General features: G+C 39.0%; 1 protein-coding gene and 1 long non-coding RNA gene across 8 annotated transcripts in view; one reads left to right on the top strand and one right to left on the bottom strand.

Annotated features, from left to right (window-relative positions):
• Positions 1-14,866, bottom strand: part of LOC121393169 — a 54,180-nt gene extending 39,314 nt beyond the window's left edge. Inside the window, exons 1-2 of one of the 4 annotated variants that reach the window (XR_005960789.1) lie at positions 14,792-14,866; positions 12,029-12,127 (exon numbers count right to left, since the gene is read on the bottom strand). This is a non-coding gene — a long non-coding RNA (uncharacterized LOC121393169). Of the gene's footprint in view, positions 1-12,028; positions 12,128-13,159; positions 13,393-14,087; positions 14,175-14,791 lie in introns of those variants that run through there. The other 3 variants (XR_005960790.1, XR_005960788.1, XR_005960787.1) reach the window with 3 other exon arrangements.
• Positions 5,629-18,023, top strand: part of igf2.S (insulin like growth factor 2 S homeolog) — a 38,971-nt gene continuing 26,576 nt past the window's right edge. For 2 of the 4 annotated variants that reach the window (XM_018259466.2, XM_018259465.2), the window contains exon 1: positions 5,629-5,778. In XM_018259466.2, the coding sequence (XP_018114955.1) occupies positions 5,644-5,778 (135 nt within the window). In that variant the 5' untranslated portion in view covers positions 5,629-5,643. 4 annotated transcript variants of the gene reach the window in all.

The following is an 18,023-nucleotide window of genomic DNA, read 5'->3' as shown; positions in this document are numbered from 1 at the left end:
AGTGGTTGACTTTTTTGGTTCAAGCTCACGGATATAAAAAGGAAATGGCATCCGTAGCCATTGAGCCATAGTTATAAGAATATATAGGACAGTAAATCAACATTTACCCCAAATTTCACCCTGATTTCCCCCTGACATTTTAACTAGGCTTTCAGGTTTATATTGGAGAGCAAATAGTTCTCTACTCATCAGGCTGAGCCTCCTGCCACTGCTCCAACCCTACCCAGGGGGTCTGGCCTACAGTTTTGGAATTGAGTCTCTATGGTAAGTCCTAGTGCAGATTGTTCATTCGTAGGGAGCCTGCCCTGCCCCCACTATAAGAACAAGAGCATCAAGTATTTAGGATATCAGGTATTTTCTCAGTAATAGATTCCATTATGTGCTCTTTATTATGGGCCATTCAGAGAGCAGATTATGCCGTCAGCTCTGAGCTGGTTAACACAAAGCAGGGAAGGACCCCTACAGCAGCGGAGGTCAAAGTGCAGGACCACACGCTTGTTTGCCGCACAATTGTTAGCCCCGGATGGCAGAATTTAAAGGGATACTGTCATGGGAAAAACATTTTTTTTTTTCAAAATGAATCAGTTAATAGAGCTGCTCCAGTAGAATTCTGCACTGAAATCCATTTCTCAAAAGAGCAAACAGATTTTTTTATATTCAATTTTGAAATCTGACATGGGGCTAGACATACTGTCAATTTCCCAGCTGCCCCAAGTCATGTGACTGTGCTCTGAAAAACTTCAATCACTCTTTACTGCTGTACTGCAAGTTGGAGTGATATCACCCCCTCCCTTTTCCCCCCCAGTAGCCAAACAAAAGAACAATGGGAAGGTAACCAGATAGCAGCTCCCTAACACAAGATAACAGCTGCCTGGTAGATCTAAGAACAACACTCAATAGTAAAAACCCATGTCCCACTGAGACACATTCAGTTACATTGAGAAGGAAAAACAGCAGCCTGCCAGAAAGCATTTCTCTCCTAAAGTGCAGGCACAAGTCACATGACCAGGGGCAGCTGGGAAATTGACAATATGTCTAGCCCCATGTCAGATTTCAAAATTGAATATAAAAAAATCTGTTTGCTCTTTTGAGAAATGGATTTCAGTGCAGAATTCTGCTGGAGCAGCACTATTAACTGATTCATTTCCGATGACAGGATCCCTTTAAGCCCTTGTCCCGTTTGGCTTTAATATAAAAGGCAATAAATAGAATAAAACATATAAATAAGTACAAATCAGGTTTAGGTTCATGGCAACACCTTCTTCAACCATGTTGTTTGGCTCATAGTGACGTGCAGTTAAAAATCCATGCAGCGGAAGACAAAGCAGCTACACAGCAGGTTTGCAACTGTTGTTTCCCTTTCCAATTTTCCCAGCAGTATCCTTGCCTGCCTCTCTTCTCACCCTCTCACATAGGAGCATCTCAGATTCGGTTCTTCGGAGCCCAGTCACACACGGATCAAGGAATTATGACGTTTGTGCCATTGAATTTGTGAATCGTCTCAATGACCTTTTGAAATGGATACAAAGCAATAAAATGTAATCATTGTCTTGTCTTCTTATTCTGATTCGCATCGAATTTCTGCGTTGCGCCGCCGGGCAAATAAATTAGCGAGACTGGAACGAAAATGTGCCGGCGAAAAATCCGCTGTGTCAAAAAAATGTGGGCACGCGTCAGCAGGGCCGCCATTAGACGAAGCCCCGCCCATCCTGGTGACCAAGCCCGTCCCAGACCCCGCCCACTCCACATCACAGTTAAAAGTCCACACAGACATCAGCACTAAAAAAGTAACCCCCCCCCACACATTTTACACAAGTTATAAAAAGCTATTGATGGTCAGGGCTCCCTTATAAGTTTAAAAAAAAACATTGGCGCCCAGGCCCCCCATAAAAGTTTTTTTAAAAAAACCATTGGTGCCAGGGCCCCCCTTACAAGTTAAAAAAATTGGGGCCCCAAAAATTTTTTTTAAAAAAACATTGGCGCCAGGGGCCTATAGAATATTAAAATAATACATTGGTGGCCAGTGAAAAAAAACACAAATTGGTCTTCAGTAGAATTTAACTCATGGCTTCAGGACTTTCACGTTTCAGGACTTAAATTTCGGCTGTTTTCCTGACTTCGGGTCTTATAGCCGCTTTGGGACTTCGGCTTTTCAGCATTTACGCATTTTCGGCTGTTCAGCTGGCTGCAGGGTTCGGCGCTCGGGAGGGGGGCCTGGCTCTTTCAAAACTGCAGCACTGCCAGGCCCCCCTTGATGCCCGGGTCCGGGACACTTGTCCCCCCTGATGGCGGCCCTGCCCCTAACTATTCCCCTAACAATTTCGTTGTGATTTTTTGGCTTATAATTATTGTCAGATATTTGGCTTATAATTATGCGCGTCAGAATAGTCACGCGCATAATAATTGTTGTGCGTCAAAATTATTCTGCCCATTGAATGCATTTGGACAAAATAGGCGCGCGTATAAAAATTGACGCCCATTGACTTCAATGCGTTTCACAAATTTTTTCGTGAATTTCGCTGTAAACTTTTTGGCAAATTGAAATGGGACAAATTCGCCCATCGCTATCAGCTACTAATCATATGACCAGTCCGGAGCCAAAGCACTAGAACATTCTAGGGCAATTCACCTCTATTAGCAAAACTGTAATTGAAAAAAAAACACAGAAATATGTTCAAACTTTCGTAATCTGCCAAATTTTATAAAATCAACATGGTAATTAGGGGGGTGTAATCATAAAAATGGGCGTGGTCAAAAAAATTGCCGCACTACGCAGAGCAACTTTTTTCTCCCTCTTTTTATTTGGATAAATCCTTTTGACTTTTGGGAAATGTAGCCCTTCATAACTGTCAAATCAATATGGTTACTTAAAGGACAACTAAAGCTTAACTAAAGAAGTAGCTAGAAATGTTGTACATTATGTTTTGTGCTTCTGTTCCAGCCCAAGGCAACCACAGCCCTTTAGCAGTAAAGATCTGTGTCTCCAAAGATGCCCCAGTAGCTCCCCATCTTCTTTTCTGCTGATTCACTGCACATGCTCTGTGCTGCTGTCACTTACTGAGCTTAGGGACCCACTCACAATATACAGTACACATAGAATAGAAATGTCACAATATAAGGCTGATTAGTAATTAATACACATAATTACTACATGGCAGCACAGAAACCAGTGCAATTAGCATCAGAATTGAATAATCAGCAAACCTGTAGCATCAGCTTATATTACAGCCAGGGAAGCTCATTTTCTGCTGGATAATTAGTGACGAGCCCTAAGCTTAGCTTCTCAACAGCCAATCAGAGCCCACTGAGCATGTGAGTGTCACAGACACTTTCCAAGATGGTGACCCCCTGTGACAAGTTTGAAGTCCTGGATCATTGCTGCTATTGACAAGCTCAAACTTTAGCCTCGTGCAATAAGTTCACTATAGAAAATATGCCATTTTTAACCATATTTATTTGTAGGGTTTAGTTCTCCTTTAAGACTCAACAGCATGGCATATATCGTCAAGGTACAAAAATCCATTCATTGAACTTGTTCACTTGAAAGCAAGGGATACAAACACACGTACGCATTCCTGGGTACATGGAAGATAGTTAACAATTCACTCGAGGGTTAGAAGTGTCTTGTTGTTGAACTCAGAAAACCAATAGACTGTGACTGTCTGCAGTTATTTTGGGTGATGAACTTATTTATATGCAATGGAATTTTTTGGAACCTACATGATGAACTTCTGGTGACTGAGGTGTAACTATAGAGGATGGAACAGTGACTGCTGGTGGTATATGGGGCCCATTGGAGCCCTGAATGCAGTTCCCAGGCACCCAGATAAGTACTACTATAGTTTATATAAACAAGCTGCTGTGTAGCCATGGGGGCAGCCGTTCAAGCACAGGATACACAGTAGATAACAGATAAGTACTACTATAGTTTATATAAACAAGCTGCTGTGTAGCCATGGGGGCAGCCGTTCAAGCACAGGATACACAGTAGATAACAGATAAGTACTACTATAGTTTATATAAACAAGCTGCTGTGTAGCCATGGGGGCAGCCATTGAAGCACAGGGGACACAGTAGATAACAGATAAGTACTACTATAGTTTATATATACAAGCTGCTGTGTAGCCATGGGGGCAGCCATTCAAGCACAGGATACACAGTAGATAACAGATAAGTACTACTATAGTTTATATAAACAAGCTGCTGTGTAGCCATGGGGGCAGCCATTCAAGCACAGGATACACAGTAGATAACAGATAAGTATTACTATAGTTTATATAAACAAGCTGCTGTGTAGCCATGGGGGCAGCCATTCAAGCACAGGATACACAGTAGATAACAGATAAGTACTACTATAGTTTATAAAAACAAGCTGCTATGTAGCCATGGGGGCAGCCATTCAAGCACAGGATACACAGTAGATAACAGATAAGTACTACTATAGTTTATATAAACAAGCTGCTGTGTAGCCATGGGGGCAGCCATCCATGCACAGGATACACAGTAGATAACAGATAAGTACTACTATAGTTTATATAAACAAGCGGCTGTGCAGCCATTCAAGGACCAGGTTACACAGCAGATAACAGATGCACTCTGTAGGACACCATTGTATTCTATTACAGATCTGTTATCTGCTAAGTAGCCTGTGCCTCCTTTTTCAGCTTAAATGGCTGCCCCCGTGGCCACACAGCAGCCTATTTGTATAAACTATAGTAGTCTTTCTAAAGCAAACACATCACTTTTACCAATGCAAGACAACAGTAAAGTATATTTTTAATTACTTTAAAACGCTTTTATTTTTTTGGTGTCACCTTCCTTTAAGGTACTACCTACACAACGGGGCAGATTTATCAAGGGTCGAAGTAAAAGTTTGAAGGAAAAAAAAATTTGAATTTCGAGCTATTTTTGTGTACTTCGACTAAAATTCGATTAAAATTTAAAAAAATTAGACTAAAACTTCGACTTCCACCATTTGCCATCTAAAACCTGCCGAATTGCTGTTTTAGCCTATAGGGGATCTCCTAAAACCTACATGGAGTCAATTGGTGGAAATCAATTTTTTTTTTTTTTTAATATTTCGAATCAAATTCGATACGAATATGATCTTACTTTGATTCGAACGATCCGAATACAGCCTATTCACGCTTGGTCTTTTTTTCTTCGAATTTCGAAGTTATGGGAGTTGAAAAAAAAAAACTCCCATCACTTCGAAATTCGACCCTTGATAAATCTGCCCCAACACGGCACTCTGTTTAGACTCTGGGTATATGGAAAAGACATATCAGTCAATAAACCTTTTTCAAATGAACTTGTACAAATGAAACAAACAAATGAATTTGCATTTCAACCGCACAAGGGAAACAAGGAGATTAGAACACAATTCAGTCTGAAGACACAAGCGAAGCTGAAAGGAGAAATATAACCCACAAGACCCCACAGAGGTTCAACCCTCCCAAAAACGGTTTTTGCAGCTATTTTGTAGATATGGCCCTTGATACTCCATATTATAAAGGGGTAAAATATTACAGCATATTACATTGTAACTGCCTACAATGAGTTCAATGACATCATTTGAAACCATATATTGAGATCCCTTATTAATCTGTGCCCTCTGCACTTTAGATCCCCACTAGTATAAACATGTCCTATACCCTTTATTGGTCTTTCAGCACACTCTGTGCTCATTGGTTGAACTCTTCTGCTTTCACCCAATTAGCAGGGAGATGTGCATCTAAGAATAAGACTGACCGTTACCCTGGACTTTGGGAATACAAGGTAGGTTAGAGGCAGGTCCATAAAGGTTTCTATACTTCTAAAAACCAAAGGCCTTTGTGGATTTGGCAGTTGTAGTTCAAGAACAACATGTTGATTTCTGCATGTTGTAAGAACCATATATGGAGTGTAGCAGCTTGTCCAGCCTTGAATTAATGTATTTCCAATTATTTCAGTTCTTTCAAACATTAACTGTCATTAACTGTTGAGCCAACAATCTCTGGTGTGATCATTAATGGCCGAGCTCTTCCATTGCAGAGTTGTGTGGTTGCTTTATGTGGGGCGTTTTTGGGCGACACTCAATTCTCCAAGGCCTCTTGGCCAGTCACATGACTGCTTGGTCTTCTACTCAATGAGCCTTGCCACTGACCATAATGGAAATGCTCTAATGGTGACAGCAATGTCCATCAAATGTGAATTTGAACATTTTGAGGCTGCAGTGTGTACTTTGACTATTTCCTTTATAGTCAATAATGGGTGGCATGGCTGTATACCATGAACCCAACGGGCCCTGAGTGTATGGCTAATGACTTCTCAATCCATGAAGGCTTGGGGGCAGTGTGTGGATAGGAACAATAATTATTATGTACACAAGTGCAGGTTTGGCTCAAAATGGGCCTTGGCATTTCAAGCCAACGAGGCCCAACCAGTCCCCTACCAGCCCACTCCACAGTGATTGTCTGGCATCTTACAGCAGCCCCTCTGGCATTTGCCAGAACCAGGTCTGGACTGAGAATCAAAATAGGCCCTGGGATTTCAGGTACACGGAGGCCCAATCAGCCCTCACCAGCCCATTAAATACTGACTGTCTATAGCATCTTACAGCAGCCCCTCTGGCATTTGCCAGAACTCACAGATTGCCGGTCCGGGCCTGCTCAAGTGCATATAATAATGATGTGCTCTTAAAAGTAGTGCGGTAGTCTTGATGGTCTTGCTCTGGATGAAAATTAGAAGCTTGGGGACCTTGGTGGACTATATTTTGCCAAATAGCAGGCAGATTTGTTTGTAGTTTATGTGATTTCCAAGAAATTATATATACAATATATTTACATTAGTAGATTTATTTGGGCAATGGCACACAGAGAGGTTTAAAATTTTAGCCAGAGATTTCCTATATCAGTGAGAAGGAGATTTTGACAACTGTAATTTTCTACCTGTTTACAGCCATAGACCTAAAGGGTAACTAGACCTCCAATGGATTAAACATTCTGCATATTCCTTTGCTTAAAGTTTCTTCTGGGTGGGAAGTGCTATAAATACTAATTGTGCAATACTTATGTTATTCCCTTTAAAACACTGCTCGACGAAGCACTTCCCCAGTAAACTTACTCTCTTCCAGCTTTCTAAAGAATACAAATTACAAACAGACAGAATATAGTAGATGTTTGTAGTAGGAGATGTTGGAGCTATATCACCTACTACAAACATCAGTTCTGTAAAAGCAGATCCATCATACTTTATCTTTATTATTATCCATCTTGTGTATATAAATGTATGGATGACTGAACCCCTACACGTCACATATATTAATCATAACATTTCAACTGCCTTAGAAACAGGACTCCCAACCACAAGAACATTAGACAGACACCTTTTCAACTGTCAACAAAGGCACCTGCTTCGGAGTCAACAATATACCTCCCTAAATATTATCCGCTTTTGCATCAGAACATGGAACACATAAGGGTCTACAGCAATGAGCAAAGTAACAAGCCATTAGTTGGATATACAGTGATGTGGGTAAATTACAGTCCAGGCAGGGGGCAAATTCAAGAAGATGCTTTATAAGTGCATGTGCTATCCATAATGTCTAAATATTTATAATAAATGAGTGGCTGTTTTGTGTTCTTAAAGGGATACTGTCATGGGAAAAAAACATTTTTTTCAAAATGAATCGGTTAATAGTGCTGCTCCAGCAGAATTCTGCACTGAAATCCATTTCTCAAAAGAGCAAACAGATTTTTTTAAATTCAATTTTGAAATCTGACATGGGGCTAGACGTATTGTCAATTTCCCAGCTGCCCCAAGTCATGTAACTTGTGCTCTGATAAATCTTTACTGCTGTACTGCAAGTTGGAGTGATATCACCCCTCTCCCTTTTCCCCCCCAGCAGCCAAACAAAAGAACAATGGGAAGGTAACCAGATAGCAGCTCCCTAACACAAGATAACAGCTGCCTGGTAGATCTAAGAACAACACTCAATAGTAAAAACCCATGTCCCACTGAGACACATTCAGTTACATTGAGAAGGAAAAACAGCAGCCTGCCAGAAAGCATTTCTCTCCTAAAGTGCAGGCACAAGTCACATGACCAGGGGCAGCTGGGAAATTGACAAAATGTCTAGCCCCATGTCAGATTTCAAAATTGAATATAAAAAAATCTGTTTGCTCTTTTGAGAAATGGATTTCAGTGCAGAATTCTGCTGGAGTAGCACTATTAACTGATGCGTTTTGAAAAAAACATGTTTTCCGATGACAGGATCCCTTTAAAGTGCATGTAAAGGCAAAACAATAAAATAAAATCTCCAATATACTTTTTTATAAGAAATCTGACTGTATGCAGTGAAATTCTCCCTGCTGTGGATAGGAATTGTCAGACGGTCCCTAACTGCTCTGCAGGGAAACAATCATACTTATGAACAGCAGGGGGAGCCCCCGCCTTATTTCCCAGCCATGCAGAACTCAAGCAGGTTTGTTTGTTTCCCTGTAGAGCAGTCGGCGACTGTGTCGAGATTTGTATTGGATTTTATTTTTGCCTTTACATCCCCTTTACTGTTTCCAACTCCAGCTGCAGGGACAGAGATCATGGAGCCAGATTTAAACAGATGATGTCCTTATGTAATTCTGAGCTTTCTGGTTAACAGATCCCATGCCTGTATGATAAATACTGTATGGATATACTTTACATATTATTTCAATTGTATATCTACTTTCTTCTTCATGGATGTGATTTTATATAGGCAGTTGTACGGACCACTGAGTGCGCTGCGATGATTATTCTGCAGAACATATTTGTTAGATACAGAAAAAGAACAAGAGAGATATAACAGATAAAGATGCAAGTGATAATTCCTCTTCAGCCCATTACGCACATTACATACACTCCTCCAGACAGACCGCTACCATCTTTTCCCATCCCTGCTGTACACATATACTCTCAACACTAAGTGCATGTCATTTGCACAGTATATAATAAATCTCCTAACCCTCGCACTGTTGTATATTATCAAACACATCAAGAGTACGTGTCTGGTTGTCTGTGTTTAGCTCAGCGTATCTATAAACCATATCCTGTTCAACAAATCTGCTACAATTGCTAGTAATCATTTAAGCCATGCAACGTGTAATCAGCTATGGATCTCTCTATAGCATATGGGCCACATTCTATGTCCCTTAAAGGGATACTGTCATTTTCAAAATGAATCAGTTAATAGTGCTACTCCAGCAGAATTCTGCACTGAAATCCATTTCTCAAAAGAGCAAACAGATTTTTTTATATTCAATTTTGAAATCTGACATGGGGCTAGATATATTGTCAATTTCCCAGCTGCCCCAAGTCATGTAACTCTGATAAACTTCAATCACTCTTTACTGCTGTACTGCAAGTTGGAGTAATATCACCCCCTCCCTTTCCCCCCCCCAGCAGCCAAACAAAAGAACAATGGGAAGGTAACCAGATAACAGCTCCCTAACACAAGATAACAGCTGCCTGGTAGATCTAAGAACAACACTCAATAGTAAAAACCCATGTCCCACTGAGACACATTCAGTTACATTGAGAAGGAAAAACAGCAGCCTGCCAGAAAGCATTTCTCTCCTAAAGTGCAGGCACAAGTCACATGACCAGGGGCAGCTGGGAAATTGACAAAATGTCTAGCCCCATGTCAGATTTCAAAATTGAATATAAAAAATTCTGTTTGCTCTTTTGAGAAATGGATTTCAGTGCAGAATTCTGCTGCAGTAGCACTATTAACTGATATGTTTAAACGTAGAGATAAAATATTGTATATGTTAGATGTTGCGTGTAGAGGGTCTATAATGTTTCTTAAACAGATGCCAACTATTTATTGAACAGTGCCATAGAAGAATTTAATATAGCGGCCCAGCAACATCTGACAATAGACTGGGCTGCTTAGCTAAGATTAGGGGGTCGTCACTAATTATCCAGCAGAAAATGAGCTTCCCTGGCTGTAATATAAGCTGATGCTACAGGTTTGCTGATTATTAAATTCTGATGCTAATTGCACTGGTTTCTGTGCTGCCATGTAGTAATTATGTGTATTAATTACTAATCAGCCTTATATTGTGACATTTCTATTCTTTGTGTACTGTATATTGTGAGTGGGTCCCTAAGCTCAGTAAGTGACAGCAGCACAGAGCATGTGCAGTGAATCAGCAGAAAAGAAGATGGGGAGCTACTGGGGCATCTTTGGAGACACAGATCTTTACTGCTAAAGGGCTGTGGTTGCCTTGGGCTGGTACAGAAGCCAAAAACATAATGTACAACATTTCTAGCTACTTCTTTAGTTAGGCTTTAGTTCTCCTTTAGGCACCTGACGATATCCTCTTCACTGTGGAGTTTAAATTCCAGTGAATACTCAGCAGTTTTGAATGTTGAACTCTGGACTTAATTTGGCTTCGACTTATTTTAAACACTGCCTAGCCAGGTCATGCAGAACTAAATGTCATTTTTTTCCCCATTGTGACGTCATCCAAAGCTCTTTAATATAGTCCTTTAAGGTTTTTTTTTTAAGGTTTTCTACCTTTATGTCAAGTGCAATGGGTTCCCTGGATAAACTGACCTACCTGAATACTCACTATGCTTCTACTATGCTTCCAGAATACTCATATTGCTTTCTTTCCATTCTTCAGTGATACGTGTTCGTCACTAGACAGGAAATGCCTCATTGCCATTTATTTAATATATGAGGGAGGCAAGATTTGTATCACGTTGTCCCCCACCCTTAGAGCTTTAAATTGCTGAGATGATAAATCTTCCCGTGTTCCGTTCCCCTAAAAAGGTTAAATGAATAATATCAAAATTAGATTACAAATTCTGTGTAGGTCATTGACTTTTAATTAGCTCACCAGCAATTATCTTTAAGATAAGTCATCAATGCTTCTGGGAAGCTCCACAGGGTGGGTAATCAAGAACCAACAAGAGTCAGGTAACATTGTTAGATGCTGCTTAAAGGAGAACTAACCCCCCATTGTGATAAGTGCCCACTGGTCCCCCTCCCTGCCTCCCCCCTGCACAGTCTTACCCCTAGAAATAGTGACGGCACATGCGGAGTGAGCGCAGCAGAGTGAGCAGACGCCATCATCTTCTCTTCGGTAATCTTCATGAAGTGAGTTATCTATCTGTCTGTCTGTCTGTCTGTCTGTCTGTCTATCTATCTATCTATCTATCTATCTTTCTATCTATCTATCTATCTATCTATCTATCTATCTATCTATCTATCTATCTATCTATCTATCTATCTATCTATCTATCTATCTATCTATCATCTCTCTCTCTCTCTCTCTCTCTCTCTCTCTCTCTCTCTCTCTCTCTCTATCTATCATCTCTCTCTCTCTCTCTCTCTCTCTATCTATCTATCTATCTATCTATCTATCTATCATCTCTCTCTCTCTCTCTCTCTCTCTATCTATCTATTTATCTTTCTATCTATCTATCTATCTATCTATCTATCTATCTATCTATCTATCTATCTATCTTTCTATCTATCATCTCTCTCTCTCTGAGTGGGGAATCTGAGCATAAAAAAGTTCTCTATCGCTCTCTATATTTTTTAAATATAATACATACTGTATCATTCAACCAGTAATGACATTATCTGCTAACATAACTTATGGTTTATTAATATTTTTTTACAAATTAATAAGAAATGGAAAATAGATGAAAACTCCAAATTGTACATACATATATATATATATATATATATATATATATATATATATATATATATGTACACACATATATATATATATATATATATATATATATATATATATATATATATATATATTCACTCTATTCTAATTTTTAGTAAACGTTCATGACATCTCTCCACAAAATCCAGTGCCCTCGGCTTTAGTTTTATTGCATGAGAAAAATCTTTCTTGTATTTTATCTCCTGTTTTACCCATAGACGTCAACTGATTTGTTTTTAATAAGATAAATAGAAGGATTTTCTCATGCAATTGAATCCAGCCCTTTGCTGTTTAAACCTACACATTTATACATTTACTACCTTGATTGTCTTCATTCTGTTGTCGTCTCAATTAGGTGGCAAATATGACGGACAATTCTTTTTTTTTTTTGCATGAGAAAAAGACTGCAAAATGAAAACCTAGAAAAAATAAATAAGATCCTATTATATTCTTGCAGAGATTTGTATGCTTACTATTAACAATACTAATACTAAGAACAACAATAATAATAACAATAATGATATATTGTAAAATATGTAATAATAACAGGTATTATTTTCATCATAATTATCATTGTCATCAGCATCATTGTTATTATTAATAATGATAATGATATATATATATATATATATATGATAATTCTTAATGCATTACTATCATTATAATAAAAATAATTATTATAACCACATAATAATAATTATAATAATAATAATCATAATAAGCATGCCTCTACATACTTATATTTTACAAAATATTATAATAATAACACTACTACAGCAGCTATACTAATATCTACTTAATGTTGTAATTATGATATATTACATATATATATATATATATATATATATATATATATAATTTGCTAATATAATCATAATATAATATGATACTACTAATACTACTACTACATCTGTAGTAATATCTACTTAATGTTGTAATAATGATATATTGCATATATATATATATATATATATATATATATATATATATATATATATATATAATATATATATATATATATATATATATATATATATAATTTGCTAATATAATCATAATATAATATGATACTACTAATACTACTACTACATCTGTAGTAATATCTACTTAATGTTGTAATAATGATATATTATATATATATATATATATATATATATATATATATATATATATATATATATATATATATATATATATATATAATTTGCTAATATAACCATAATATAATATGATACTACTAATACTACTACTACATCTGTAGTAATATCTACTTAATGTTGTAATAATGATATTATATTATATATATATAATTTGCTAATATAATCATAATATAATAACACACTTAATTATTAATAATGATACTTGTATAATAATAATAATAATAATAATAATTACACTAATACTTTTTCATATCAATGGTTATATAAAGAAATACAACTACAGATTTATACCTTTATATATTGTACCTTTTTTCCTTGGTTATAGAAGCCGCTCACATCTACCTGCCCAGATTCAAGCACTGTCATGAATATTCCAGGCAGCTATATGATATGTAGAAATCTAACAGTTTCCCTTTGGGAATTCAATTTGGTTGAGACAAATGACAGTTGCGAGTGAGGATAAAAGTGGCACTTTTGCCAATACCGTCCTGACCCCTGACACACCACTGACTTAAAGGAAGCCAAAGCAGAACAATCACTCTCAGTTCTTGAATCAAGACAAAGGGAGAAGAAGACTAGAGAAAAACACATTCTTATTATATCTGTGTGTACGTGTGTTGTTCAGGAGCTTTATTAAAAAGTTTTTTTTTGGGTGGTGGGAGATGATGAGGATAGGGGGAGTGGAGGTAGTCGTCCATGCCTACTAAATCACTAGGAGGGGGGGGAGGGAGAGTGTATAAAAGAAAGGGCAGGCTCCCTCCTCAGTCTGTCTCCCAAGGACTGGAGCAGCTAACAACATTATCTTGGCTTGGTGAGACGGACTTAAAGACATCCTATCACCCTCCTCCTCCTCCTCACTCTCTCACAAACCAACCCCAGTGCACTCTACCCAAAACTACCAACGTGAAACAAACAAGACAAAAAAACCCAATTACCAAACCTTCAATTTTTTTTTGTTTTATTGGAACACATTAGCAAGAGAAAGCTGAATCATTCAATCCCAGAGGAGCTGCCAACACATTTACAGAAAATAAAAGAAATGGAACAGCTTAGTTGCAAACACAGAAGTAGCAGCGTGGAGGCAGAAGCCCAGCTCTGCAGGCAAACGGAGAGCAGGAGTACACAGGTAACAAACTCCAGTAGGATTTCTCATAGGGGGTTGACTCTGGATATATGGATATGCTATTGTTTTTGGTAGCTGCTACTTGTTGTAACCTACCTTCTGAGACTGCGCTCTTGTACTTGACTTGCACTTGTTCCTGCCAATACCCTTCCATGGGACAGGTTTAAAAATAAATGTTTGTGTGCTTGTTGGGTACCAGGCTGTGACAATTTTTATAGGGGTTTCTAGGAAATAAACTGTAAAAAAAAAAATAAAAAGCTGAAAAAAGGCAGACGGAGGGCAGGTTGGAGATACCAAATGACAGATAGTAGATAATGACTACATGTGTTATTGCATTGCATGCAGATAGTCTCGCTCTGAGCTGATGCTCTTCGGGAGGCAAAAATGAAGAGCAACTTTGCATGTTGATTTGTTGCTTATGGCTAATGGCTGTTTAACCGACTGTTGGGATTGGTGCAAAACAGAACCCTCAAAGAGAGCAAGGCAGCGCCAACCAATAGCAGGAGAGCCATTGATAATGAGCCATTCAGACCTATGATGCTGAGCAGAAAAGTACCCCAAGGAAGCGATTTATGGTCTTGAGTGTCTATGTGCAACTGCTTCTTGTTGTTATTAGCTACTTGCATGACAGGGACCTCACAGCAGTAGGAAAATGTTGTCATTGGGCTTTCATAGAGGTTGTGGTGGTTAACAAAAGGTCCATGGTGACCTAGTATGTTTTGGGGATATGGCAGGGGCAAGTTGATATGTCTTTCTCATTATGTTTGCTAATGAAGCAGTGAGATGAATGCCCAGCTCACCGTTGAGAGTAACCATGCGTTGATCTCCTCCTGGGGAAGGTGCTGCTCTATCGCCATTCTCCAGAAAGATGTTTCTAGATGACAAAAGTTGCTTGAAAATCCGCAGGGTACAATAGGAGCTGCCAAAATGAGAATGTGTCCAAGTTCTTTCATATTTCCACTAGAGGGCATTGAAGTAACAGGCATGTTGCACATCATATTGTTGTGGTTACTTTAGTATTTTATTATTTTCAGGGGAGAACTTTTCCTACATTTCTGCTTGTTTTCCTTAACCTCTATCTATAAAATTCATAACTAGTTTCATAGATTTACTTAGTGCCCATCATTAATTCCCTTTTTTTTTTATTATGCATTGTACATGCTGCAAGGGTTGTTATTGCTGATCCGGCTTAATTTCTGGGCTTGGAAGCAAGAATTTTGGGGCATTAAGAGTCAACAGCAACCTGTTTGTGTCCAGGTAATTGCATTGATTATTGAAGCTTGATAAAGTGCTGGATAAGCTCTAAACGTCGCTTGAGGCACAAATAAAATTACACTTTATTCACTATAATCAGAGTGCTGCTGAAATATCTTCTTGCATAGATTGTTGAGGGTCTTGCATTTCCAGCCGGTGATCAGAGAAGTAGGTACAGTAACCCACATTCACAGGGCTCAAGTTGGCATAAAGCTAATAAAGCTAATAAATCAAGATCTCTGCCGTTAAAAGGTGTAAGACTAATGTAGCTACTTAATAATAATAAACAGCACGTAGATTAATGTTTATGTCTGAACGAAGACCACAAGCCATTCCAACACACAACAGCCATACTATATGTTATTTAGATGCATTCATCACTTATTATGTTGGTAGGCTTGCAGCCCTATCCTCCAAAGCCTACCAACGTAATAAGGGAAAATCCTTATGCATTACTAGATTATAATATTCATCAGGTAGGGAACCCCACCTTACAGGAGAAGGAAAGGCTTGGTGCACTTGGGGGTGCCAAATGTTAGACACCCCCAAGTGATTGTATTTACTTACATACTGAAACCTCCTATCAGCAGAAAACTGAACCGGCCCGGGGTTATACCAGTGAGCGCCACAGAGCGATCCTCTTCCGTCTTCTTCTTTCTTAAAATTTCCCAGGGCAAACGAATGTGCAGTAGAACGAAATAGCAGAGTTTTTAGTTAAAGTTCGGCTTTTCGTTCTTCTGCACATGCGCAGCCGCTCGAAGAAAGAAGAAGCCGGAAGAGGATCGCTCCGTGGTGCTCACTGGCCCGGGCCGGTGCAGTTTTCTGCTGATAGGAGCACCGGCCCGGGGTTTCAGGTAAGTCAATACAATCACTTGGGGTGTCTAACATTTGGCACCCCAAGTGCACCAAGCTTTTCCTTCTCCTTTAACTCCATCTGCGCCTTCGAGGCTGCTTGTAACTTGAACAGCAACTGATCTGGAAGCCTTTGTGTGTGTATCCAGGGCCCCTTGGCTAAATTATTTCTAGGAAAATGCTTGTTTTTCCCTATCCTTTGAAGTGCTGCTTTGTATAACGTTTCAAGCCCGTGTGACGTCGCTCACAGAGAATGCTTGTTACAGTTCAGTATCACAGATAAAGCATGCACTCTGCTAACTGCTGACTCAAGATTCTGAGTAAGAAAAGCCTTCTTCCCACACAGAGAAGAAACACATGGCACTGATATGTTGAGCATTGGGTAATTCCTGCCGACTGGAAGCCTTTAACCCTCAGACAGTCTTTGCAGCTATTCAACCTGTTGGGAGCCCCCCCCCCTTAGCACCTAAAAGGTTAAAACAAGAAGAGGGGTGGGGGGCTGGTTGGTGAAATGTGAAAAGGTTAGCAAATCATTTTTGAATGCAGCCTGGGAAATGTTTAAAAATTCAAACCAGGGAATAATTCAACCCCCATTATCTTCTGTTTTTGTATAGTTTGTAGGTGGTCTTCCAGGGGATGGGACAGTAATGAAATATTTCAGCATGAGAAGATATAATGTTACCCAAATTCTGCACTTAAGTAGCTGCTCGGAGAGCATTTTACATGAAACACCTGTGGGGGCCCTGGAAACGTTGGACGGCCGTGGCCCCTTCTATCTAAACAAATGAGGAGTTTTCAGCCTTCAGCCCTCCAACTGTTGAACTGTAGATGGAGGGCAACAAGTTGGACATCCTTGGGGTATATATATTAAAAAATCATTTGTAAATTTTTCTTGTTAAGGGGCCCCTGCGATGCTTAGGGCCCAAAGCTAATTTGTATCAGCTGCCTTTTTTCCATGTAGTGGGATGATTATGTGACATCATATATCCACTGGTTGGTCTGTGATGTCATACAAACAAAGTTTATGGAGCCCTGAAGCAGGTTTCCTGAAAATATGACCACAAATTGAAAAAAATACTTTTCAAATCTTTGTACCCTTATCTACATTTTCCTCCTCAAGGGGCCCCTGTGATGAAGGACAGAGGTTTTCTCTGGGCCACTGTAAAGTCAGCCCTGGACCAATTATTTAAAAAACAACAATCCTGATCAGTGTTACTAGAACAACAGTTTCATTAGCCAGTAGGAGCCAATAGGAACTTCCTACAAACTCCCATGGCTGTTCTCAATGTAGTAGTAAGCACTGGCATCTGCTTTGTGGCATGTGGAGGCAGAGGTTGCATAAGAAAGTTAAATCAGTGTTGCAATGACCAACCATTAGGCAGCTTTTCCAGCATGTCAAGAGAAAGGGCAAGTTGTCTCAGGCTGTCAAGCTTAGAATAAATCCCAAGGGCTCAAAAATGAATGTGCAACCTCAAGAAGAAGCTGTAAGGACAAGTTCTGTTCAGACAATGCTCAGGTTTTGTCTACTATTCCTTTGCTAACTCAAAGCTGTTCAACAGTCCCTAGGAGTGTGATGTTTGTATGTGTCCACTGGTTGGTCTTTGATGTAATACAAGCAAGTCCATGAAGCCAAGGTCTTAAAAATCCTTTGGAGAGCCACATTTGTGTCCTATGGCCTTCCGGGGCTTCCACATGGCCTCTTAAAGGGATACTGTCATGGGAAAAAAATTTTTTTTCAGAATGAATCAGTTAATAATGCTGATCCAGCAGAATTCTGCACTGAAATCCATTTCTCAAAAGAACAAACAGATTTTTTTATATTCAATTTTGAAATCTGACATGGGGCTAGACATTTTGTCAATTTCCCAGCTGCCCCCCGTCATGTGACTTGTGCCTGCACTTTAGGAGAGAAATGCTTTCTGGCAG

The sequence above is a fragment of the Xenopus laevis genome, chromosome 4S (assembly GCF_017654675.1).
Source record: "Xenopus laevis strain J_2021 chromosome 4S, Xenopus_laevis_v10.1, whole genome shotgun sequence".
In the NCBI taxonomy this organism is placed as follows: domain Eukaryota; kingdom Metazoa; phylum Chordata; class Amphibia; order Anura; family Pipidae; genus Xenopus; species Xenopus laevis.
This window is presented reverse-complemented; position numbering and strand designations above follow the sequence as displayed.